Source organism: Microcaecilia unicolor, chromosome 4 (genome assembly GCF_901765095.1).
Source record: "Microcaecilia unicolor chromosome 4, aMicUni1.1, whole genome shotgun sequence".
Taxonomy (NCBI): Eukaryota; Metazoa; Chordata; class Amphibia; order Gymnophiona; family Siphonopidae; genus Microcaecilia; species Microcaecilia unicolor.
The window spans coordinates 253609987-253630850 of NC_044034.1; the positions used below are offsets into that span (position 1 = coordinate 253609987).

A 20864-nucleotide genomic window follows, 5' to 3' on the forward strand; every position below is an offset into this window, starting at 1 on the left:
TCGAGAAGGTAAAATTATGTATCATACCTGATAATTTTCTTTCCATTAATCATAGCTGATCAATCCATAGACTGGTGGGTTGTGTCCATCTACCAGCAGGTGGAGATAGAGAGCAAACTTTTGCCTCCCTATATGTGGTCATGTGCTGCCGGAAACTCCTCAGTATGTCGATATCAAAGCTCCATCCGCAGGACTCAGCACTTAGAGAATTACACCCACGAAGGGACACTCTGCCCAGCTCACCACCGCCGAAACGGGGGAGGGGAATTAACCCAGCTCATCCCCACACAAGTGGGGGAGGGGAATCCGTCCAGCTCATCCCCGCGGAGCGGGGGAGGGACACCACACCCGCCGATGCGGGGGGATCTGGCTTATCCTGCACCGCAACCGCGGGAGGAGCTGACTGACCCTAACACCGCCGAAGCGGGAGGGGTACAAAGCTGCCCTACAGCCGCACGAAGCGGGAGGGAGTCTCAATCCAGCCCCGTAAAACGGAGGGGAGAGGAATGCAGCAGCTCACTGTAACACAAACTCGTCTCAGCTCTTGAAGAATGCAAGTGAAAAAACTTGAACACGAAGTCTTTCTGAAGTACCTGAAGACTAAACTTGAACCTGAAATGCAACCAGAATAAAAACAGCACAGATATCTGGGAGGGGCTATGGATTGATCAGCTATGATTAATGGAAAGAAAATTATCAGGTATGATACATAATTTTACCTTCCATATCATCATGCTGATCAATCCATAGACTGGTGGGATGTACCGAAGCAGTACTCACCCAGGGCGGGACATAGAAATCCCTGAACTCAACACTGAAGCTCCAAACGGGCCTCCGCCCGTGCAGCCACAGTCAAGCGGTAATGCTTGGAGAATGTATGGGCTGATGCCCAAGTTGCCCCGCGGCCACATAAGCCGCTGCAATGGCTTCCTTGACCCATCTTGCCACTGTAGGCTTAGCAGCCTGCAGACCCTTACGAGGACCTGCAAACAGGACAAACAGATGATCCGATTTCCGGAAATCATTGATCACTTCCAAGTATCTGATGATGACTCGTCTCACATCCAGAAATTTGAGAGCAGAGTATTCCTCTGGGTAGACCTCCCTACGAAAGGAAGGGAGACAGAGCTGCTGATTCACATGGAAGCGAGAAACAATCTTGGGCAGGAAAGAAGGCACTGTGCGAATAGCCACTCCTGCCTCAGTGAACTGCAGAAAAAACTCTCGACATGAGAGTGCCTGGAGCTCGGAAACTCTTCTGGCTGAAATGATAGCCACCAAAAAGACTGCTTTCAACGTCAGGTCTTTCAGAGATGCCCTCAACAAGGGTTCAAAAGGCGGCTTCTGTAATGCTCTTAGCACCAGGTTGAGATTCCACGCAGGCACCACTGAGTGCAGAGGAGGGCGCAGGTGCTTAACTCCCTTGAGAAAACGCACCACATCTGGCTGCGAAGCCAGGGAAGCACCCTTCAGGCGGCCCCTGAAGCAAGCCAGGGCCGCTACCTGGACTTTAAGGGAACTGAACGACAGCCTTTCTCCAGACCTTCTAGCAGGAATGCCAACACTGAAGAAATTGGAGCAGTGAATGAAGAAAATGAGCCTGCTTCACCACGCTGCAAAGGTACGCCCAAACCCTGGCGTAAGCAGTAAAAGTAGAGCGCTTCCTCGCTCTCAGCATAGTGGCGATGCCTTGTCTGAGAAGCCCTTCTTCCTCAGACGCTGCCGCTCAATAGCCAGGCCGAAAAACCAAAGGGGGAGGGATCCTCCATCACCACGGGACCCTTATTGCAACAGGCCCTGCTCCACTGGCAGCCGCAGAGGATGGTCCACTGAGAGCCTGATCAAGTCCGCATACCAGGGACGTCTGGGCCAGACTGGACCCACCAGGATTATCCGGCCTGGATGCTTTGCCACCTGGTCTATCACCCTGCCCAACATGGGCCAGGGCGGGAACACATAGAGAAGCTCTTGTGCCGGCCACTGTTGGAGAAGAGCATCTACTCCCAGGGAGCGAGGGTCCCGTCCTCTGCTGAAAGAGCGCGGCACTTGGCAATTGGCCGATGACGCCATCATGACCACCACCTGCTGAGATAGAGAACATACTGAGGAGTTTCCGGCAGCACATGACCACATATAGGGAGGCAAAAGTTTGCTCTCTATCTCCACCTGCTGGTATATGGACACAACCCACCAGTCTATGGATTGATCAGCATGATGATATGGAATAGTATTTTTAGTTCTTTTTTGTTTTTGTACTTCAGCTTCTCTTCATACTTTTGGTTTTTGCAGAGTTATATATTGTCCATTTACCGCAGGAGATTAAAGAGGCCTTTTAACAAAGCCATGCTAGCGTTTTTAACTAGCAGTAAAAATCAGCTGGTGGTAAATGCTGAGACGCCCACATGAATATAATGGGCGTCTCAACGTTTACTGCCAGTTGATTTTTACTTGAAGCTAAAAATGCTAGTGTGGCTTTGAAAAAGACCCCCTAAGTCATGTGAGTATCCTCTTTAAAATCTAGGAGTGTGTTGATGCTACGGCAGCATTTCTCACAAAATTTAGAAAGAACATGAGTGAAGTATTTCATTTTTCCTATGCTGCTTGCTTAAGTACGTTTATAATAATCTTCATCTTAGAATGTTATATGTATCAAGATTTAGATAACAATTTACTGATTATAGTTGATGTTTGTTTGTAGACACAAGCACGATGATATTGTAAAGCACACATTGGCGACTGTAAGCCTTCCAAGTTTAAAAAAAAAAATAAAAACCCACACACACATACATTTGAAAGCTTATATTAAAGGCACAGAAAAGTGGCACTGATGTGTGCATCACGGTTTGGTTTGCCTGGTGCATACACACAACAGCTGCGCTTACTGCAAAACTCCTCTGCAAATAGGCCAAGAACATTCATCCGCCTTGCTTTCGCTTTTACAGCACGCATATAATTTGAATATCATTTCCTTTGGGTATTGGAGAGATATTTTTGTGCAGTGTTCTGGTGGTATATTTTATATCAGTTTGCTATCTTTCGAGGAAAGACAATTAATCAAATCTTAATAAATCAAATTTCACAAAACCCTCCTGGATGCCTGTTGAGTCATAAGAATATAAGTACAGCCAAACTGGGTCAGACTAATGGTCCATCTAGCCCAGTATCCTGTTTCCAACAGTGGCCAAGCCAGGTCACAATACCTAGCAGAAACCCAAAAAGTAACAACATTCCATGCCACCAATCCCAGGACAAGCAGTGGCTTCCCCATGTCTGTCTCAATAGCAGATAATGGACTTTTCCTCCAGGAAGTTGTCCAAACCTTTTTTTTAAACCCAGATATACTAACAGCTGTCACTACATTCTCCAGCAAAGATCTGGTTGCAAGAGACTGGAATTAACCAGGGCATTCTGACATGGTTTAAATCTTTTTTAATTTTTTTAAAAGCAGGTTTCAACAAGAAAGGAGTGATGCAGTCTGAAGTCCCCCAGGGTTTTGCCCTATCCCACTTGTTGTCCAACTGTTATCTCCACCCTTTATGCAGGTTCCTACAGATTAGGGTGTGCTTATGACATACAGTTGTGGTTTTCATTTCAACCCACTAGAGGGTTTGTAGCTATGTGATCATCCTTTATTGCTCTTGCTTTGAATGTAAAGATGACAGAAGTTCTGGAAATAACTGGAGGATCAGTTTGAGTTTCCTACTATATCTACAGGGGATGCTGTACTCCCTTTAGCCCAGGAAGTAAAATATTTGGGAAACATTCTAAATTCAATTTTATTATTATATCAACAAGTTAATTAAGTAGAGCATGGTTCACAGGCTAGAGCTTACTTTCACAATTTGATTTTCAAGCAGTAGTCCAGGCCTTGGTGTTGTCAGACTTGGTCAATTGTAATGCTACTTACTTATGGCTTTCCCGTCTTATGTCTACTCCCTACAACTGGTGCAGAATGCTGCTGCCAGATTAATCATGGAGGATAAAACTTGAGAACATATTTCCCTAGCACTAAGGTCTTTCTCATTGGTTACCAGTGGCGTACTATTTCAAAAGTTTGTGTTTTATGCATTAGTTGTTAAAAGGTCATGTTTTCTGAAATCACTTTGGGAGCTTTATGTTTCATCATGTTTGCTTCAGTCTTCTGAACAGCAGCTTCTTCAGATTTCTTCCACTAAGAAAGTCTATTTAGTAGAAACCTGGCCCATTCTTATGGAATGCTATCGATGTTCATCCGTGGTTAGAAACTAACTGTTTTAGGAAGATGATGAAAGCTGTATTTTTGAGGAAGGGATAAATACATTTTAGGTAAGATGATAATTAAAAGTTTGTCTACAAATTACTGTAAGACACTGCTGGATTAAAGATTTCATAAATTATATTAAATAACACCCCTTAGAAAAAGCAGGCACAAATATCTGCAAGCACTTAAAAACTGGTGCAAGGCCTGAAGGTAAAAAAAACAAAAAAAAAACCCATAGGGATTTTTCACCAATGTGCATGTGCATGTTTGAAATATTGCATCACCCATACATATTTTATTTATTTATTTTGTAACATTTGTATCCCGCATTTTCCCACTTATTAGCAGGCTCAATGTTGCTTACAAAATACCGTAATTTTTACATAGAACAGTTTTCCTTCAACAAATGTAGAAGTTACACACACATTTAAGTCATAAAGTTATCACCTGAAAAGATTAGCCACAGCTCTCCTCGTAAGGATTCTGGGATACCCATGGCCACAAGCTTCCTGATCTTTTCCGTGCGAAACATGCATACGGTTCTCCCATATTCGGCAAAATGGTCATTCCATAGCTGCTCTTTAATTTGTTCCTTGGACTGTAAATTAAAACAAGAATCACCTCTCATGCTTCATTGTACTATAAATGGGTATTTTCCTCCCTGTTCTAACTTTGAATCTAACCCTCTCGTAAACCTGTCCTGCAGAGAAGGACCAAGGGCTTCTATTAAACCCATTCTAATTAATTTGTGTAACTCATTGCTGCAGACATCATGGGGCCAAAAGCAGCCAGGTTCATGAATGGATAGAATTGTGTAAAAATGAGAGTTCTACCAGGGGTAACTAAACACAACCTGAATTCATGTCTGCTGAAAACATGAGGCCCTGTTTCTAAGCCCATTTCTTCTTGCAACCAGATGTCAATGTTGGAAAAAGAACGCTGGCGAAGATGGATCTTTGATCTGATCCAGTGTGACAATTCTTGAATAAATTAATTTAATCATAATTATCCTTATTTTATTATAACAATTGTTTTTCTTTTTACCTTCTGATATCCCCTGACCTATATGTTGGGTTACCCTTTCCATACATGAGGAAGATATACAAAATGCGCTATTTTGAAAAGAGATTGTGTGCTTTATGGAATTAAATTAATTTAAATGACTAATTCCATATTTTTATATCAGCTATTTGCAATACCCAAGTAACTAATAATTTAATGCTTCACTAGTCCTCCTTCCCCCCTTTGTATTGTAAATCCAAAGGAGACTTTTGTTCACAAGTCTTATTAGAAGAGATTTCCACCACTAAGCGTATGATCCACAGACAGTGCAGCAATACAGAACACTTGCAGAAGTAGACAATATAAAACATAGGAGAGAAATGAGAGAAAATGGTTATGTGATGGAATATATAGGACACTGCTGATCCTCCTTAAATACAGTCCCTCTCAGGGCCACCTTAGGAGGTCTAGCTCTAGTGCGCTCAGCACAGCAGGCATAATTCAGCGAGGGCAGATAAAACCAGAGCAGAAACAAGTAAGGGAAGTCCAAGGAAGGAAGGAACAGATCTCCAGCATACAAAGCCACCATTTACATGTAAAGTACCAGAAGACTGGCCAAGTTAGGAAAACGTTCCTGTTTGAACACTAGAATTTTTGTGGCTTGGTAGGAGCCAGGCTTTTTCTTGTCTGTTAATAATTCAAGCTGTTATGCCTGTACACACTGAGCCACTCCCTTTCATAGTGAAAACTAAGTTATAAGCTGATTTGTGTTTACTCCTGAGTTACTATGCCTGTGAAGGCCTTGGTGTATGTTTAATGAACTGCCCAATAAAGGAGTTGGCTTAGCTGTGTCTGGGGAGGGTTCCTGCCATATGTTTGCTCACATCACCATATATTATGAGTGGTGGAATCTGTGCTTCCCATTTTAAGAGGGCAAAATTATCAAATAATTTACATACTTCACTATCTTTAAAGCCTGTTGATGCAGTTGTAAAATCTACATTTTATAAGTTATATTGTTTAAGAAAAATCCGTTCTTGCTTTGAGATGAAACATTTTTTTAAAATTTTGGTTGAATGCAGCTAAGATGATCATGTGGCAAAAGAGATCAGATCATGTTACACCTTCTCTGATCAATTTCCACTGGTTACCCATTAAAGCCCGAATTATTTTTAAGTTTGCATGTTGGGTATATAAAATGTTCAATGGTATATGTCCAGAATACTTATTTTCTTTATTTTCATTTCCATTATCTCCTATTTCATCACGTGCTATAGATTAATGCCTTCTTTATTCGCCATCATTTGTGGTCATGTGGTAAGAATTCTATCATCGCATGGCCATGTGTGCTAGGGGCTTTTTAACCGCTGCGGTAAAAAAGGCCCCCACCGCTAGCGCAGGGCCCTTTTTCCCACAGCTTGGTAAAAGGACTCCGTAGGGAATCCCAATATAGAGGTTTCAACAATGGTGAAAGAAAGCTAGGTGTGTTTAAGGAGAGAACAGGGTAAAGGATGAACATTATCCCAGTCAACTTCTAAGCAGCTTGAAATGCAAGGAAAAAAACACAATCTGAAGTGCCTTTATACAAATGCTAGAAACCTAAAAAAAATAAGATGAGAGAGTTACAGAATATAGCACTAAGTGATGAGGTAGATATACCTCAGAGAGTTGGTGGAAAGAGGAACATCACTGGGACACTGTGTTGAAAGGGTACAAATTATATCGCAATGACAAAGGGGATCAAATTGGGGGGTTGCACTATATGTTAAAGAGGGAATTGAGTCAAACAAAATAAACATTCTACACGAAACAGATAGCAGCGTGGAATCCTTATAGATAGAAATTCCATGTGTGAAGAGAAGGAGTATTCTTGTAGGACTGTACTACCATCCACTGGGGCAGAACGGACAGATGAAGAAATGTTTACAGAAATTATGAAAGCTGGCAAATTGGGCAACAGTATAATAATGGAAGGAGTATTCTTGTAGGACTGTACTACCATCCACTGGGGCAGAACGGACAGATGAAGAAATGTTTACAGAAATTATGAAAGCTGGCAAATTGGGCAACAGTATAATAATGGAAGGAGTATTCTTGTAGGACTTTACTACCAACCACTGGGGCAAGAAATGGGACAGATGAAGAAATGTTTTACAGAAATTATGAAAGCTGGCAAATTGGGCAACATATAATAATGGGTGATTTCAATTATTCCAATATGACTGAATAAATATTACATCAGGGGGATGAAATAAATGACTGCTTCTTGGAGCAACTGGTTTCAAAAACCGACAAGAGGGGGAGCCATTTTAGATCTAGTCCTTCAGAGGTGCAGGGCATAGTACAAGAGGTAAAGGTGTTGGGTCCGATGGGAAACAGTGATCAAAACATGATCAAGTTGAACTACTATCTGGAATGAAGCCACAAAGGTAATCTACTGATAAATGAGGAGAATTGTTAAAAAGAAACTAAAAGGATCAGCTACAAAGGTTAGGACATTAAATCAAGCATGGATGTTGTTTAAAAAAAACCACCTTGGAAGGCCAGAGCAGATGCATTCCACATATTTACAAAGGTAGAAAAAAAGAGAAAACGACAGCCAGCATGGCTAAAAGGTGAAGTGAAAGAGGCTATTAAAGCCAAAAGAACTTCCTTATAGTTCTTTTTCCATTCTTTGAACTTCCTTCAAAGAATGGAAAAAGGACCCAAATGAAGAAACTAAGAAGCAACATAAGCACTGGCAAGTCAGATGCATAGCACTGATAAAAAAGGCTACAAGAGAATATGATGAGAAACTTGCCGCAGAAGCAAAAACTCACAGTAACAACTTTTTCAGGTAGATCAGAAACAGAAAGCTTGTGAGGGAATCTGTGGGACTGTTAGATCACGAAGGAGCAAAAGGGGCAATCAGGGAGGAGGACAACAGCGGAAAGACTTAATGAGTTCTTTGCTTCGATCTTTACGGAAGAAGGTAAAATTATGTATCATACCTGATAATTTTCTTTCCATTTATCATAGCTGATCAATCCATAGACTGGTGGGTTGTGTCCATCTACCAGCAGGTGGAGATAGAGAGCAATCCTTTTGCCTCCCTATATGTGGTCATGTGCTGCCGGAAACTCCTCAGTATGTCGATATCAAAGCACCATCCGCAGGACTCAGCACTTAGAGAATTACACCCACAAAGGGACACTCTGCCCAGCTCACCACCGCCGAAACGGAGGGGAATTAACCCAGCTCATCCCCACACAAGTGGGGGAGGGGAATCCGTCCAGCTCATCCCCGCGGAGCGGGGGAGGGACACCACACCCGCCGATGCGGGGGGGGATCTGGCTTATCCTGCAACCGCAACCGCGGGAGGAGCTGACTGACCCTAACACCGCTGAAGCGGGAGGGGTACAAAGCTGCCCTACAGCACACGAAGCGGGAGGAGCGCCGGCAGAATTAGGTATCAATCCAGCCCCGTAAAACGGGGGGGAGAGGAATGCAGCAGCTCACTGTAACACAAAATCGTCTCAACTCCTGAAGAATCCAATTGAAAAAACTTGAACATGAAGTCCTCCTGAACAGGAACTGAAGACTAAACTTGCACCTGAAATGCAACCAGAATATAAACAGTACAGATATCTGGGAGGGGCTATGGATTGATCAGCTATGATTAATGGAAAGAAAATTATCAGGTATGATACATAATTTTACCTTCCATATCATCATCATGCTGATCAATCCATAGACTGGTGGGATGTACCGAAGCAGTACTCACCCAGGGCGGGACACAGAAATCCCTGACCGCAACACTGAAGCTCCAAACCGGGCCCCCGCCCGAGCAGCCACAGTCAAGCGGTAATGTCTGGAGAAGGTATGAGCCGATGCCCAAGCTGCCGCCCTACAAATCTCTTCCAAGGAGACGGACTCGGCCTCTGCCATCGAGGGCCGCCTGTACTCTAGTGGAGTGAGCCTTCAGCTGGATAGGCGGCACCTTCCCTGCGGCCACATAGCCGCTGCAATGGGTTCCTTGACCCATCGTGCCACTGTAGGCTTGGCAGCCTGCAGACCCTTACGAGGACCTGCGAACAGCACAAACAGATGATCCGACTTCCGGAATCATTGGTCCTTCCAAGTATCTGATGATGACTCGTCTCACATCTAAATATTGAGAGCAGAGTACTCCTACTGGGTAGTCCTCCCTACGAAAGGAGGGTAGACAGAGCTGCTGATTCACATGGAAGCGAGGACAATCTTGGGCAGGAAGGAAGGCACTGTGCGAATAGACACTCCTGCCTCAGTGAACTGCAGAAAGGGCTCTCGACATGATAGCGCCTGGAGCTCGGAAACTCTTCTGGCTGAAGCGATAGCCACCAAAAGACTGCTTTCAACGTCAATTCTTTCAGAGATGCCCTCGACAAGGGTTCACAAGGCGGCTTCTGCAAGGCTCTTAGCACCAGATTGAGATTCCACGCAAGTACCACTGCATGCAGAGGAGGGCGCAGGTGAATAACTCTCTTGAGAAAGCGCACCACATCTGGCTGCAATGCCAGGGAAACACCCTTCAGGTGACCCCTGAAGCAAGCAAGAGCCGCTACCTGGACCTTAAGGGAACTGAGCGACAGGCCTTTTTCCAGACCTTCTTGCAGGAACGCCAACACTGATGAAATTGGAGCAGTGAAGGGAGAAAGTGAGCCTGCCTCACACCACGATGCAAAGGTACGCCAAACCCTGGCGTAAGCAGTAGAAGTAGAGCGCTTCGTCGCTCTGAGCATAGTGGCGATGACCTTGTCTGAGAAGCTCTGCTTGCTCCGATGCTGCCGCTCAATAGCCAGGCCGTTAGACCAAAGGGGGAGGGATCCTCCATCACCACGGGACCCTGATGCAACAGGCCCCGCTCCGCTGGCATCTGCAGAGGTCCGTCCACTGAGAGCCTGATCAAGTCCGCATACCAGGGACGTCTGGGCCAATCCGGACTCACCAGGATTATCCGGCCCGGATGCTTTGCCACCCGGCCTAGCACCCTGCCCAACATGGGCCAAGGTGGGAACACAAAGAGGAGCTCCTGAGTCGGCCACTGTGGGAGAAGAACATCTACTTCCAGAGATCGAGGGTCCCGTCCTCTGCTGAAAAAGCGCGGCACTTGGCAATTGGCTGAAGACGCCATCAAATCTAGGCTCGGCTGGCCCCAGCGCTTCGTGATGTCCAAGAACGGCTGAGCAATATTCATGACTCCCGCAATGTGGGCCGTCGGCAGCTGTTCCAGGTTTGCTTCCGCCCACAGGCATAGCTACATGGCCTCCTTGGCTAGAGGGGCTCTCCTGGTACCTCCCCGGTGATTGACATAGGCCACAGCCGTGGCACTGTCCGACAGGACCCGTACTGGCTTCAGCGCCAGGCCCGGGAGAAACTCCAAAGGCGCCAACCGAATGGCTCTGAGTTCTGGGAGGTTGATAGACCACTCTGTCTCTGCAGGGGACCAGAGCCCCTGCGCTGTCCTTCCCAAGCCGTGACGAAAAACCCACTCCGGGGTCACAAGAGGCATTCCTGCGGACGGCTTGTCTGGCCTCAGCCACCAGCTCAGCGCCTTGCGCACCGCTGGATCAAGGGAAGGCGCACAGCGTAATCCTCCGAAGCTGGAGTCCATCGCTGCAGCAGAGAGAGCTGTATAGGTCTCACATGGGCCCTGACCCAGGGCACTACTTCCATCGTGGCCGTCATAGAGCCCAACAGCTGCCCATAGTCCCGAGCCCGAAGAGAAGAGGCTGCTGGAACTTGTCCACCGGAGCCTGAAGCTTGACAATCCGATTGTCTGGCAGGAACACTCTGCCCACTTGGGGGTCGAATCGAACTCCCAGATAATCTAGGGACTGAGTCGGGCGCAGCTGGCTTTTCTCCCAGTTGATGATCCACCTCAGGGAGCTCAAAAGAGCAATCACCCGGTCTGAAGCTCTGCCGCACTCTGCATAAGAGGGGGCTCGGATCAACCAGTCGTCCAGATAAGGATGGACTTGTACTCCTTTCTTGCATAGGAAGGCCGCGATGACCACCATAACTTGGAGAAGGTCCGCGGAGCAGTAGCCAACCCGAAAGGGAGGGCTCTGAACTGGGAGTGTCCTCAGAACTGCAAAACGCGGAAAGCGTTGATGATGAGGCCAGATGGGAATACGCAAGTAAGCTTCCTTGATGTCCAAGGATGCCAGGAACTCCCCTGCCTGTACTGCCGCTATAACAGAGCGGAGAGTCTCCATTCGGAAGTGCCGAACTTCCAAAGCCCGATTGACCCCTTGAGGTCGAGGATAGGCCGTACAAAACTTCCTTTCTTAGGTACCACAAAGAAATGGAGTAACGTCCCTTGCCAGAGGATCTTCTGGCACCGGAACGACCGCACCCAGGCGGATCAGATTGTCCAAGTCTGCTGCACTGCCACAGCTTGACCGGAGACTTGCAGGGAGAGTGCACAAACCCAATTCTTAAGGGTCGGCAGAACTCTAGCTTGTAGCCGTCTCTGATGACTTCCAGCACTCAAGCGTCCGAAGTTACTCTGGTCCACTCGCCCAGAAACGAGGATAGGCGTCCTCCAATCTGCTCTGGGCCATGGACCAGCGCCCCGTCATTGGGTACGAGACCCTGGGGGAGGGACCGGAGGAGGCACCTCCGGGACGGTGGTCTCTGCGAAAGGAATGCTGCTTGGGGAGAAATTCCTTTTGATGGAAGAGAGGGCAGAGGAGCTCGACTTGCCCAGGCAATACCGACAGGCTTCCTGAAACCGTCCTTTGGAGGAACCGGGGCGGGCACCATTGGCCCGAGCCCTGACCTCCGGTAACCTCTTGCCCTTAGACGTGCCGAGATCGGTCACAATCTGTCCAGCTCGACCCCAAAGAGCAGCTTGCCTTTAAAAGGCAACTTAGCCAGGTGAGACTTAGAGGCGTGGTCAGCAGACCAATGCTTCAGCCAAAGCCACCGCCGTGCAGAGACTGTCTGAGCCATAACTTTAGCCGAGCTCTCAAGACATCATACAGCCAGCCTGCCAAGTAGGCCAAGCCCGATTCCAGGGCTGGCCAATCAGCCCTCAAGGAAGGATCGAGGGGAAGCCCGCTGCGCAAGCGTCCGGCATGCCCCTGGCCACATAGGAGCCACAAAGTGAGGCCTGTAAACTTAAAGCAGCCGCCTCAGACGACTTTAAAGCCGCCTCCAAACTCCTGTCTGGGAGTCCTTTAGGGCCGGCCATCTTCCACCGGCAACGCCGTTTTCTTAGTCACCGCAGTGATTAAAGAATCTACGGTAGGCCCAAGAAAGGCCACCCGTTCACCTTCAGGCAGAGGATAGAGGCGGGACATAGCCCTAGCCACTTTAAGGCTCGCTTCTGGGAAATCCCATTGAGCCGAAATCAAGGTGTGCAATCATGCACGTGGAAGGTTCTAGGCAGGCGCTTAGGTCCCCCACATAATGGCAGAGCCAACAGAGGCTGAGGGAGAGACGTGCACCGGAGAGGAACTCTTCAAAATGCTCATGGCCTGCACTAACAGGTTGGGCAAATCCTCTGAGCGAAAGATCCGTGCTGCAGAGGGTTCATCCGCTCCATCCCGAGGGGAAATCCGTCTCCTCCAAGGAATCCCGAAAGGACCGTTGGGAGAACTCAGATATGCTAGCCTCATCTACATCAGAGGAGACAGAGTCCTCTAGGGCCTGGAAGTCCACCTGAGGGCGTATGCTTCCGAGGCCTCAGCCCCTTGATCAGAGGGGGGAGCCGGGGCAGCTTTATCATAAGAAAAACCTGATGCAGCAGCAAAAAGAACTCAGGGGAGAAAACCCCCTAGACTGGTGCACTTCTGTCGCCTGGGCCACGACCCTAGACGCACCCTCAACTGGGCGCTCGCTGAGCGGGGAGAAACATGCTGCGCATCCAAATGGCGTCTGGCGCGAAACTCCGAGAAGGAGCCGCGTGGGAAGAACGGCGCTTTAACTTTCGCCGCTTTCTTGCCGTCGCCCGAATCAAGGGTGACCATAGCATTAACGTCTCCCAGCTCGGGGCGGCCCAGAAGAAGCCGTCCGAGCAGAGTGGCCGGCCAACATGGAGTGGGCGAGCAGCGAGGGATGGGCGCTTATGGCGGGAAAAAACCGCGCACCGGAGGAAGAACCGGGACACTGACCGGACTCCAAACTGATGCCCAACAAAGCGATTCAGGCTTTGAAAACCCCGCATCCCCACTAGATACACACCACGCGGTCCGGGGAGCGAATCTTCGCGCCCTCGCCCTCCGACGCCATAAGCCACGGGAGGACCGAACGGGGAACCCCCTGCCCGCTATAAAAAAGGTAAATTACCTGCTTCTCGTCTCCGAGCTGTAACGAACTGGTGTCCCAGTGAGCAGCTACAATAAACGTTGAAATAACGTTGAAATAAACGCCCTTAAAGGACGTCATTTTTTTTTCCTTTTTTTAAAAACGAGCCAGCGGAGGGGGGAGAAAAGGAGGACCTGGCACCACCAGGTTTGCACGTTGCTCAAGACGAGCCCTCAACCCCAGGTACTCAACAAAACCTAAAGATTAGGCTTGGAGACCTAGCCAGAGCTGCTGCTGCTGTGTGACCACCACCTGCGGAGATAGAGAACATACTGGGGAATTCTGGCAGCAACATGACCACATATAGGGAGGCAAAAGATTGCTCTCTATCTCTACCTGCTGGTAGATGGACCAACCCACCAGTCTATGGATTGATCAGCATGATGAGATGGAAGATGTAAAATATCGACATTACCAGAAATGTTTATCAAGGTGAAGATGCAGAGAAACTGAAAGAAAACCTCAGTGAACCTGGAAGACATACTGAGCCAAATCAACAAATTAACAAGAAGTAAATCACCTGGACCAGATGGCATGCATCCAAGGGTAGGGTTAAATGGCCATATTTATCAATGGAAGGTGAATAGTGGACTGCCGCAGGAATCTGTACTGGGATCGGTGCTATTTAATATATTTATAAATTATCTGAAAATCGGAATGATGAGCGAGGTGATTCAATTTGCAGATGAAACAAAACTATTCAAGTGGCCTAGTGGTTAGGGTGGTGGACTTTGGTCCTGGGGAACTGAGGAACTGAGTTTGACTCCCACTTCAGGCACAGGCAGCTCCTTGTGACTCTGGGCAAGTCACTTAACCCACCATTGCCCCATGTAAGCCGCATTGAGCCTGACATGAGTGGGAAAGCACGGGGTACAAATGTAACAAACAAAAAAAAATTGTCAAAACACGAGGATTGTGAAAAATTGCAGGAAGACCTTAGGACATTGAAGACTGGGCATCCAAATGGCAGGTGAAATTTAATGTGATCAATACAAAGTGATGCATAGTTACCTGAAGGCTAGGGTCCACCTTGGGGGTCAGCACCCAAGAAAAGATCTAGGTGACATTGTAGACAATAGGCTGAAATCTTCCGCCCACTGTGTGGTGGCAGCCAAAAAAGCAAACATGATTCTAGGAATTATTAGGAAAGGGATGGTAAATAAGACCAAGAATATAATACCTCTGTATCGCTCAATGGCGTGACCAAGGTTCAAATAAGAGCGACCAAAATGATAAAAGGGATGGAACTCCTCATATGACAAAAGCTTAAAGAGGTTAGGGCTCTTCAAATTGGTAAAGAGACAGATGAGGGGAGATATGATTGAGGTCTACAAAATCCTGAGTGGTGTAGAACGAGTAGAAGTGAATCAATTTTTTATTCTTTCAAAAAGTACAAAGACCAGGGGTCACTCATGAAGTTACATGGAAATAGTTTAAAACAAGTAGGAGGAAATATTTTTTCACTCAATGAATAATTAAGCTCTGGAACTCTTTGCCTGAGGATGGAGTAACAGTGGTTAGCTTACTTAAGTTTAAAAAAAGGTTTGGACAACTTCCTGGAGGAAAAAGTTCATAGACTGCTATTGAGACATTATTGGGGAAGCCACTGCTTGCCCCGAGATTGTTAGCATGGAATATTGCTACTATTTGGGTTTCTGCCAGGTATTGTGACCTGGATTGGCAACTATTGGGCAGGATACTGGCTGGATGGACCATTGGTCTGACACAGTATGGCTATTCTTATATTCTTACTTGTGAATACTGTGAGTTATTCCCTTCCACAGTGGAAACTAAGTACAGCTGATTTGTGTTTACTTCTGAGTTACCAGGCCTGTGAAGGAACTGGCCTCGGTGTACGTTTGAACTGCCCAATAAAGGAGTTTGTTTACTTTTATAATCCAGCTTGGCTGCGTCTGAAGGGTCTCTGTACTACATCTGCTCATGCTATCACAGGCTATTTCTAAACTTCTGAGTGAATAACCCTACCTGATAATATATAGACAACAGTATTAAAAAAAGAACAAACCAAAATATGAATGACAAATGAGGGTACACAAAAAAGAACAAATATGAATGACAAATGAGGGTATACAAACTTGGCTGTTCAGTCATGCTGCAACTGTAGTTTTGTGCTGGTCACAGTAAACTATAATTTAAGGTACATACCATTTTGAATCAGGATTTTCAGTTCCTGTTTGAGAAAGACAGCTATTAGAGCTTCAGCATTCAGAGTGTTTTCCTTTGCAGTGTTATTGATTGAAGTCGCAATCTCAAAATCCCCAAATGCTTTTCTACTGAACAAGGGAGAATTCTAAAAAACAAAAAACATATTTGATATTTATCACCAAATCTCTTTAGAGAAACATACAGAAATAAGGGTCATCAAGCAGTAATTAAATAAGAAACACAGCCTGACTGAGAACTCTATTTTCTGTTTAGCTATAGACAGTAGAAGAAACTTCTTTGAAAGAGAGACACTGTCTCTTTACTGGAAGTTACCAAAAGGCATATTTTCAAGCACTTAGACTTAAGTTCCATAGGTTACTATGGGGCTAGTTTTCAAAGCACTTAGACTTACAAAGTTACATATGGAACTATATGTAACTTGTAAGTCTAAGTGCTTTGAAAATGAGCCCCCAAGTATACCAACCTGATCCAAACTTCATAAAAGTATGATTAAGGTATTTTATGGAAGATTTTTGGATCATTGCTTGTCGCAAACATTAGTATTCAACTTATAGTACAAAATTGCTACTACTTATTTTAAATAATAAACTAACTTTTGTTGAACACACACTGCTGTGTTATAAATGTATGCGATGTAGAATCTTAACAAAGTTGGAGATTCGTACATCGCATATCCTACACAAAAATCCTTGTGAGCATGTCCAGGGTTGGGGGGGGGGGGGGGGAGGTATTTACAGGCTAACAACGGACCCCAAGCTTGCTTAAATCTGAAGGAAATAAAGCCTACTGGTGGGCTTGGGAGCCCTCTCCCATTTTCTGCCCTGAGCCCTACTTGTGAGGCCTATTCAAAACTACTTACATGGTCCACAGTGGGTGCCAACCACATAAATGGCTGTGTTTCAGTTTTATATATATCTATATATATATATATATATATATATAGATATATATATATAATAGGCTAACTTTCTTCAATTGGTTGCAATTATCTTAACAATTACATAAACAACCATATCATATAATTATCAATCTTTATTCAAAACCTTTTCAATATCACAATGTTATTCATCACACATTAAAAAGCATACAACCCAACACTCTTCCATACATTCTTGAACATTACTCTCATACACTCATACATCTCATCTTATTTTAAAAAATACAAAATATTACAAATCTACAAATAGATACAAAATATTACAAATCATCTACTATCATATTAGCATAAAGCTATGTATTCTATTATCGCAATCGCAGGGAACACTGTTCATGAAGATCAACCTCAGTTGTAGTTCATATTAATGACTGTCATCACATTTACAGGTAGATATCCAAACCCTGTATCCAACATAGTCTTAAATGAGAGACTTATTTTTCACAAAGGAGGTATTTACTCATCCTTCTTTAGGAACAGCTGTTACCAATGTATCCCTTGTTTCCCTGAAGAAAACAATCTTAGTTCCTTTATAGAATCTTCATCAAAATTAAGGGACCATTATCCAAAGAATCCACTGAATCATTTTCTTAAGCTTAATCCTCTTCAACATGGAAAGGCTGGTTAAATGTGATAGCGATATCAATACATCATGACCCTACACGCACGTGTTTCGCTCATAAGAGCGTCTTCAGGGGTCAAGTCCGACTATCGCTGGTTGTTGGGAACACAAGAAACACACACACACACACACGTAACCATGGTCTCAAAAGAGCAAGTCATCTGGGATGGACACTTGCTGCAGCTGTGCTCTGCCGGAGCCAGTCAAAAGTTCGTCCCTTGCTTTGCCTGGGGAGCAGCAGGGGTCTTAGGTGAACGCTGTTGACGTGAACGAGAGAACTAGGGTTGAGCCTGAGTAGACTGGCGAGCCGCAGAGTTGTACCTACACCTAGGATAATAATAGGAACTCTTTCTTGGCTTGCCAATAGTCTTTCTAGCTGATGAGGGTGATGCAGAAGTCGTCCAGCGGGAGAGAGAAGAGATGTATCAATGTCTTTTCTGATTTGGTCAGCGACCTCTTCAAACCTTCTCTCCAAAAGGTTATACCTTTGGCAAGGGACATCCACCAACTTCTGCTGGACAGAATGTTCCAAGTCAGAAACACACAGCCATGAAAGTCTGCACATTGCTATGCTTTGAGCAGAGATCCTGGATGCCACATCAAAAGTGTCGTAAGTGACTCTGGCCAAAACTTTTGACACGCCTTCTGCTGCTTGACCAAACTGGTGAAAAGGCTCAGCCTGCTCCAGAGAGAGAGTCTCAACCAAGTCTCACAGCTGGCACACCGAGTTTCGCAAGTAGACCCTCGTGAAGAGCTGGTAAGACTGTATACGGGAAATGAGCACTAAACCCTGGTACATCTTCTTCCCAAAAGAATCTAGGGTTCTAGCTTCTCTGCCCGAGGACACCGAGGCATAGTCCTGGAACTCCTGGCTCTTCTAAGAATGGATTCCACCACCATGGAATTGTGGGGCAACTGAGGCCTATCAAAACCAAGCACTCTATGGAGCCGAAACTGGGTGTCAATCTTCTTGGGCAAGACAGAGACCAACAGAGGGGACTCCTAGTTCCTGACGAGGACTTCCTTGAGTACCTCATGGAGAGGTAGAGTCACAGCCTCCTTAGGAGCAGATGTGTAGTCCAGGACCTCGAGCATCTTGGCCCTGGGCTCATCCTCCACTTCCAAAGGAAATGGAATGGGCATTAGCAATTTCCTTTACAAAAGATGGAAAGGACAGGCTTTCCAGAGGACACTTTTTCCTTTCAGGTGGAGAGGAGGGTTCAGAGGAAATCCCATAGGACTCATTCGAGGAAAAATATCAGGGATCCTCCTCTGAATCCCATGAGTGCTCCTCTTTGGTGTCAGACAGTACCTCCCAATGGGAGTGTTGAGACTGAACCTGCCTCTGTGCCGAGGAACCATGTCCAGAAGTCGACACCCATCTTGGCACCGGCGAAGCTTCTCCACCGACGTCAAGAGAGTGCCAGCTTGGGTTGCAGTTGGACACCGGGTCCACATGTGGTGCCGGAGGCCTGCACCGCAGGCTGAGGGCCAAGTGGGACCGCAACTGGAGGTATGGCAGGCGCAAGCACCCCCGATACTGATGCACACTGCGCATGAGGCCATCCAGCAGCTCAGGGAGCAAGGCTCAGAAGTGCTCACGGGCCGACAAGCTGAAAAGCTGGGGTGCTGGCAGAGGTGGCAGGTTGCAGAACTGCTGGGGTCGACAGGAGCTGGATATTGGCTGCTAGGAGACGGTGCATCGGCACTTCCTGTATGGAGGGGAGTGGACTTCCTGGCGCCAATGCTTCCTCCGATGCTGAATCCTTCGATGTCCCGGAGCTCCCGCATCCTGCATAAGGGTGACCGACGACGATGCTTCTTGGCTCCCAAACTGTGTCACAAAGGTTCCTTGGTGTCGACAATAGGCAGTCCCAGGGGCTCTGCACAGCAGGAGACTTTGAGGCAGGTGGAGACCCACTTGATGCGTCACTGCTCCCAGTGTCTAAGGGTATAGCAGCCATGCTTACTGACGCTCCCGATGCCGGTGTGATGCTTGACGCCAATGCCTCCAACCTTGATGCCGACTGCTCTCGTTGAGCCTCTTTGGAAACCTGGGTCCTCTTCTTCATGCAAAGACAGAGAACACAGTTGGCTGCGCTGTGTTTAGGCCCAAGGCACTGCAGACACCAAGAATGGGTGTCTTTCCCATTGCACCAGGTACAGTGCTTGAAGCCACTGGAAGTCTTTGTGGACATGGATGGAAAAGCTTTATTGGCTAAATTAAACAATGCGATGGTGTCTGAAAAAGGGCAAAGCACAGCAAAAAGAAAGGGAAAAGCCCTGACCAAAGTCAAGGCCTAAAGCGCGCTGATGACTACGGAAAAACAGAACAGAACTTAAACCCGCAAAAAAAAACCAAGGAAATTAAGGACAGAAAAAAGATGGAGGTTCAACCAAACGCACCCAAAGGGCAAAAAAGACAAAAAAAAAAATAGCTGGAAGGCACAAAAATAGCTAAGACCGAGCGATTGAGGAGATAAGAAAAACACCTTCTCCTCACATGTAAAAAGACGATCTGAGGCGGGCAGGAAGGCACTTACATATGCACGTAGTGACGTAGTAAGGGCAGCTGACACCCGGGGCGGGTCGCCGCTGCGCACCCCTCTCCCCTGGGTGCAGCATGGTGCACCCCCCCTTCGGCGCGCATTCTTACCACTGGTGCTCCGCCCGAGTGCACGCGTCGCTTGGAGCTGCGTCGGCTCCGCTGGTTCCCTGCTCTCTCTGCCCTGGAACAGGAAGTAACCTGTTCCGGGGCAGAGAGAGCAGGGAACCAGCGGAGCCGACACCCCCCAGCGGCGTGCACCCGGGGCGGACCGCCCCACCTTCCTACGCCACTGCACGGTGGAGCATGTCTCGCGCTCCACAAAGCTCTCTTTTAGCTATCGTAAATGCTGGACCAGGCGACAGGGATCAGCACCACCCACTTGTGAGAATTATAAGCCTGCTTGTCCTGGAGAAAAGAAGTTATCTCCATGGTTTAATGATGACCTCCTACAATGAAACGTAAATGTAGAAGACAAGAAAGAATTTGGATCAAAACAAATCCAAAAAACAACGAACTAAATGGAAAAAAACTCCTAAAATCATACAAGAGCATGATTATCAAAGCAAAAACCCACTTACTATTCAAAACGTATAGGCAAAAAAGAGTCAATCCACGAAAACTTTACACACTAGTAAATAAGCTTTTGAATACTCAACCTGTTAACTACTACAAACGAACCATCCCAACAGCTGATCAACTGGCATCATATTTCGAGCAGAAAATAACTAAAATCAGACAAGAACTAAATAACTCCATAGATCATTTTCTTAATCCACATGACCCTTCACCACTATGCAGAAAGAATATGTTCCGGCCTTCACCCACTTACAACTGATCAAGTCAAAAGCATTCTTCACAAATACGCTAAATCACGATGCCTACTTGATAACTGCCCTAGTTACCTTCCCAAATCGCCCCTAATTTACTTATAAGCTATTTGCACTCAAACATAACTTTAATGCTATCTCAGGGCCTATTCCCCCCTCAGAATAGCAACATT

At 46.4% G+C, this 20864-nt stretch overlaps 1 protein-coding gene across 1 annotated transcript in view; it reads right to left on the minus strand.

The window, feature by feature from the left end:
• The window catches only part of TBC1D8 (TBC1 domain family member 8), a 221215-nt gene that overhangs the window by 64333 nt on the left and 136018 nt on the right, over positions 1 to 20864 (minus strand). The window contains 3 exon segments of the mRNA XM_030201431.1: positions 4688 to 4838; positions 15736 to 15773; positions 15776 to 15884. Coding sequence (XP_030057291.1) covers positions 4688 to 4838; positions 15736 to 15773; positions 15776 to 15884 — 298 coding nt within the window.